Raw genomic sequence first — 6,000 nt, forward strand, 5'->3', positions numbered from 1 at the left:
CAAAAACAGAGAAATATTCAATAGACTATAGTACATCTATATTCATAAAGCATTTCTAATAACAGAAAATGCTCAAAATATAGAACTTTATAATCTCAAATGGGGGAGCAGTCTGGGAAGTGGAGGGCAGAGAGATATTTATAAAAATAAAAGACTTAGAGAAGATATAGCAAATAAGCTTTTATAAAGGAACTGTTGATAATTTTTATTTTTTTTAATTCTTTTCCGTATTTGTCAAATTTTCTTTTAAGCATGTAGTCCTGAAAAAGGAGAGAAAGGAAAAGAGAGAAAATGGATTTGGGGATCACAGAGGTACGAGTTAAAAACTCACATTATTATTTGCACTTTTAAAATAGGATCCACACCCAGATTGAACTCACGACCCTGAGAGTAAGACCTGATCAAGAGTCGGATGCTTGGGGCACCTGGGTGGCTCAGTCATTAAGCACCTGACTCTTGATTTCGGCTTAGGTCCTGATCTCAGAGCCCTGAGATCAAGCTCCGCGTGGGGCTCAGCGTGGAGTCTGCTTGTCCCTCTCCCTCCCTCTGCTTGCACACTCTGTCTCTCTCAAGTAAATAAAATAAAATAAAATAAGAGTCAGATGCTTAACCAACTGAGCCACCCAGGTACCCCTATTATCTGCCCTTTTAGACAAGTTAATGAAGCTCTTGAAGCCTCCAGATCTGTAAGATGGAGATGATTTCCAAATTCCAGGGTTACTTTGTGGATTACAGACATTTTATGTATAAAGGACATAAATAATGTCTTACATATAGTGAACACTAGGTAGTAATTACTATTCTCATACCTCTTAACTGTGCAACATCCTTTCCTATACACATGTAAAATTACACTGTATTTCACCCATCTGAGATACTATTCATTTTAATATATAAGTTTTACAAATATTGAAATGTCAAAAATAATCATCTTGGATTTGATGAAATTTGGTATAACTTTAGTGAACTAAAGGCCACTTTCCATATGTACCTTTTTCTTTAGTACAATGAAGCACAAATTGCATTAGAAGCAAATATTAAAAATAAAGGGACTGCTCCCATGGAAGATATACAAATGGATAATAAGTGCATGAAGAGATGCTCAACATCACTAATCACTACCAAATCAAAACCACAATGAGATACCAACTCATACCCAGTAGGGTGACTACTATCAAAAAGCCAGAAAATAACAGGTGTTGGTGAGAATGTGGAGAAACTGGAATCCTTGTCCACTGCTGATAGAAATAAAAAGTGATGGTGGAGCCATTACGGAAAACAATATGCCAGTTCCTCAACAAATTAAACATAGAATCACCATATGATGCAGCAATTTCACTTCTAGGTATATATCCAAAAGAACTGAAAGCAGGGACTTGAATAGATATTCATACAATTATGTTTATAGCACCACTATTCACAAGAGCCAAAAGATGGAAGTAACCCAAATGACCAGCAGTGGATGAATGGATAAACCAAATGTGGTTTACGTCCATAAAATCAAATGTTACTTGGGCGCCTGGATGGCTCAGTTGGTTAAGCGACTGCCTTCGGCTCAGGTCATGATCCTGGAGTCCCGGGATCAAGTCCCACATCGGGCTCCCTGCTCAGCGGGGAGTCTGCTTCTCCCTCTGACCCTCCCCGCCTCATGCTCTCTCTCTCTCATACTCTCTCTCTCAAATAAATAAATAAAATTAAAAAAAAAAATCAAATGTTACTCAACCTGGGAAAAGGAGTAAATTCTGACATGCTACAAAATGGATGAAACTTGAGGACATTATGCTAAGTAAAATAAGCCAGTCCCCCAAAGACAAATATTACATAATTCCATTTATGAGGTACCAGGCTCCCTGCTCAGTGGGGAGTCTGCTTCTCCCTCTCCCTCTAACCCTCCCCGCCGCTCGTGCTCTCGTTTGCTCTCTCTCTCAAATGAATAAATAAAAAATCTCTTAAAAAAAAAAAGTAGGACTATTTTTTCTAATTTAATTTATTTAAGTAAGCTCTACACTCAACATGGTGCTTGAACTCATGACCCCAAGATAAAGAGTCACTTGCTCTTCCAACTGAGCCAACCAGGCACCCCAGGACTATTTTTTTAAAGTAATACAATCTCCTTTAAAAAGTTCTTAATATGATAACAACAAAAAACCATGAAATAAAAACCAAGTTAAGTATTAAACTACCTTAATAAACATTTTGACTGAACCATTTAAAACCTCAATTGAAATTTAAATACTGTAAACAATATACTATGCTCTGAGCAATAAACTTATTATTCAACTTCATGTTTCTTTCTTTCTTTTTTTTTTATTTTTTACCTGGGAGAGAGAATAGTACCAAGACAGAGGAAGATCAAACACTCTTAGTACTGCTGTCTTCAAGGAAAACTGTGATTCGCTTACTGTTTCTTCTGACATGACTCCTCTTCTAATCTTCATTAAATGAAACATAAAAACATATGAGCCACTAAATGAAAGATACAAATTGAATATTTAACTCTATCAGTTTTTTTCTTTTTGCAGTTAATTATTCATGATATACTTCCCTGAAGAAAATTATGAGCCAAATTTATCTGAGCTAAAAGTTTATTTATTAATCACCAAAGCACCCAAAAAGAAAATGAGTTAGATTTGAACCAAGAGTTCAGGTAACACATTTTCCTTAGAACATTTCAGGTTCCAGATTCTCTCTTTTCCGGTTAAACATTTTGGCTTTTAAATAGTAATTTAAAACCGATTTCTTCTCACCTATTTCCTACAAGGGAATCTGATTAGAACCAGGACCCCTGGGGCTAGAAAGTAAACTCAGTTCACTGAACTTCAGAACTCAGGGACTTATTCTCCTACTAGACCATTTTAAAGATCTTCAAAGAAATGCCACATTTATGCTGTGAAATTTTAATATTGTTTCAATGCCTATTTCTATTGAAACCAAAGAAAGAGAAGTCAGGTGTCTACAGAGAAAGCAGCTATCTCTCAGAAAGGCCCTTAATGGTAGCAGAACCTTCATAGAAACATGATGGTTCAGGCTCTGGGTCCATGCTTTTCAAAGCCAGAAACTCAATTTTATCTTTGTACCTAGCTGGACATACACTAAACAAATTCACATAGAATTAATGTATAAATTAGCTTACAAATTTATTCATTTATAATAAGGAAATATACTATCCAGTAAAAGAATACTTATACATGTCATTAAAACATACCCTCTCTAAAATAAAAAACTGTAAGGAGGTAAATTTTTTAAAAAGTTAAAAAGGCTGCCTGGTGAGCACAAAATTAATGGATCCTGAGGAATATTTTATCTAGGCCAGTTAAAAGCCTGAGACAGGTCTCTGGTACACAAAGAGTAGGCTTCTCCAGTAACCAGAATGTTTATGTCTGCCAAATCTAGTATTTCTTTTCCTTGAATAGGACCACATAAACATAACTAAAGAGAAAATAAAAATCATTAGCAATCTCTCTATAAAAAAGCTTATTGGGCTAGCTATACTTTAAGTCCTTTATTTCTACATATATCTCTCCTCTTTTTGTAGACTCCAACAGACTACCCTTTTCTGTTAATATCTTTTCTTCACACAAGTATCAAAACCACTGATTAAGCAGTTGTTCCCTTTCAAACCAAGCACAGTAATACTTCTTAAGGTGGGTTACTGCTACTGACACTAACCTTATTCCCTACTAGTGACACTCACAGAGTATAAACTTAATCCCCCCCACGCATATTCTAATTACAATGTTCAGGCTCAGTATAATTCTAATTGATGTACATTTATTCCAACCCACAAACCTTGACATAAACATATTACTGAGACATACAAAGGAATCCATGAAGAAACAATTAAACAAGAGAAAAATGGTCCTCTGGGGAATGAGACTAGGGGTATAAGGGAGGTCGGGCAAGGAATCACTCCTTTTCATAGGTCTTCTCAAATATTTGATTTTTTAAGCACCTACATTTATCACTTTCTTTTAAATGTTACACTAAAAAAAAAAAAAAAAAGCACACTTACCCTCTCCACCCCCAAAATTGACAACTGCTTGAGAAATATTTTTAGTAGTTAAATAGATTCTGGATCATTAAGCCATCTATGCTACATTAAAAAAAATAAAATACTGAGTAATTCACCCGAAGTGACTTTCTCCATAATAGAGGGTTCGAATTTTTTAAGCAGAGAAGAAAGAAAATAAAGCAAATATTTCAATTTAAGCTGCCGGGGTTTTCTTAAAAGAGTTCTGACAAATCTCCTTTTTTGCATTCTAACTACCTCATTCCCTTTAACTTAAAATCACTGAGGGAATGACTCCAAACTTAACAACTGAATAATGTAAAAAAGAAAAACCAAACTAATCATTTCAGTTGCTTTCATAAGTATTAAGATGAACACCAAGGCAGTTTAATTATTATTCAAATTCGTAGAGAGACTAAAACATCACCAAAAATACTGTATTATGTAATATTACTCAGCTAAAATGTGGAGCTAAAAATGTATGAGAGTTTGTTTCTTAAACAACCTAAAATTCTATTCTACAGCTTGGACTTTATAATTTAAGCAAAAATGAAAGTCTGAAATCCCTAAAAAAATTTGACGAGAAGCCTAAACCCATACAACCGAACTCTGAGAAAAACACAGCAAAAATGCTTTGTTGCAATAATGAAAGAACAATAATAATGAAAGTCTGTGCAAGAGCAAGATCTTCTGGAGTCCCCCCTCCAGAATATAAATGTTGAGCAACTTTATTTACAGAAGGGTCCCAACGCCACAATCCTCCCAATGCTGCATTATTCTCTGAAAGCACCAGCAAAGAAAGCGTAATCTTCCCGCATTCAAAAACCACTCCCTGCTCAAACCACTGGCATTCAAGCAGAAGCATGGACCAACCAGCGGCACCTACCTCCAACAAGACCCCCACCCCGACCCCCACAGCAGTCTCCTCAGCGGTCTCCCTTCTTTACCAAGGGACCAGAAAAGGGGTCTCCCGCAGGCTCGCCCGCCCAGGCCCTCAGTCAGGCTAGGAGCGGTCGGGAGCCCACCCTGACTCAGCGCTGCCCTTGCGGGCTTCCCTCCGGCGTTGGGACTTCCCTTGCTTTCTGTTCCTTCACCCGCCCTGGGAATCTTGAGGGCCAAGGCCGAGGCCGCAGCCCGCGCCCCACCACGCCCACCACGCCCACCACGCCCAGTTCCGCTGCCTCGGCCCCGCGGGCGTAGCGACCCCACCCGCCCCAATGCCCGCCCCCTCCACTCTTGTACCTGGTGCTCACGGCCAGGTGCGGCTGGCCCACGCCTGCTTCCCCGCCGCAGCCCCGCGCTGAGCCGCCGCCTGGCCGCGGGGGCGGAGTCCTTCCGGGGTCAGCAGTGGGAAGGTGGAAAGAATGTTGGCGGGGGCCTTCTAGCCTTTCTGCGTGAGGGGCTACGTGTGAAGCCGCTCCCGCCATTTTTGTTTAGGGCAGGAGATTTCTGCCTTGCCAAATGGATCTAAGGACCACTTAAGAAAAACTGCATTTTTACAATGCTGTTAACTGGTATCGTATTTCGTAGCCTTTTGAGGGATCTAGGACTATTCGGCGAATCTGGTGAAAACTAGGGGACTTTATCGCAGAAAAATGCTCATAGACACGCTCATACATTGTTAAAGGAAAAAAATATATACAGTATATACAAGTTCGGACGCCCCAAACCAATCCATGGATCCCAGATTAAGAACTTCTACTATATATCCGCAGCACTTAAACGAATGAATGTTAAGAGGCCTTCTAACCCTGTATTGATGAAGTTATTGATTTCAATTACTCTTTTTCCTCCATGTTTCCCACTGAATTAGAATATGTAAATGTAGGCAGAGTATATATACCCTGTTCTAAGGTTCTAACACACAAGTAAACAAATGGGCGGTGGCGGGGGGCGGGGCGGAATGGAGAACGACAACAAAAAAAGATGCTGTTTCCATGTGCAGTCTTCAGCCAAAACATTCCAAAACTGCGGATTTAAAACTTCCAATT

At 38.9% G+C, this 6,000-nt stretch overlaps 1 protein-coding gene across 4 annotated transcripts in view; it reads right to left on the reverse strand.

Moving 5' to 3' along the window:
- The window catches only part of MIGA1 (mitoguardin 1), a 100,143-nt gene extending 94,795 nt beyond the window's left edge, over nt 1–5,348 (reverse strand). For 2 of the 4 annotated variants that reach the window (XM_035018221.1, XM_035018219.1), the window contains exons 1-2: nt 5,252–5,348; nt 2,319–2,432 (exon numbers count right to left, since the gene is read on the reverse strand). In XM_035018221.1, the coding sequence (XP_034874112.1) occupies nt 2,319–2,417 (99 nt within the window). In that variant the 5' untranslated portion in view covers nt 2,418–2,432; nt 5,252–5,348. Of the gene's footprint in view, nt 1–2,318; nt 2,433–5,034; nt 5,052–5,251 lie in introns of those variants that run through there. The other 2 variants (XM_035018222.1, XM_035018220.1) reach the window with 2 other exon arrangements.
- Nucleotides 5,349–6,000: the final 652 nt, after the last annotated feature.

Source organism: Mirounga leonina, unplaced genomic scaffold, assembly GCF_011800145.1.
Source record: "Mirounga leonina isolate KUSES-001 unplaced genomic scaffold, KU_Mleo_1.0 Mir_173, whole genome shotgun sequence".
Lineage (NCBI taxonomy): Eukaryota > Metazoa > Chordata > Mammalia > Carnivora > Phocidae > Mirounga > Mirounga leonina.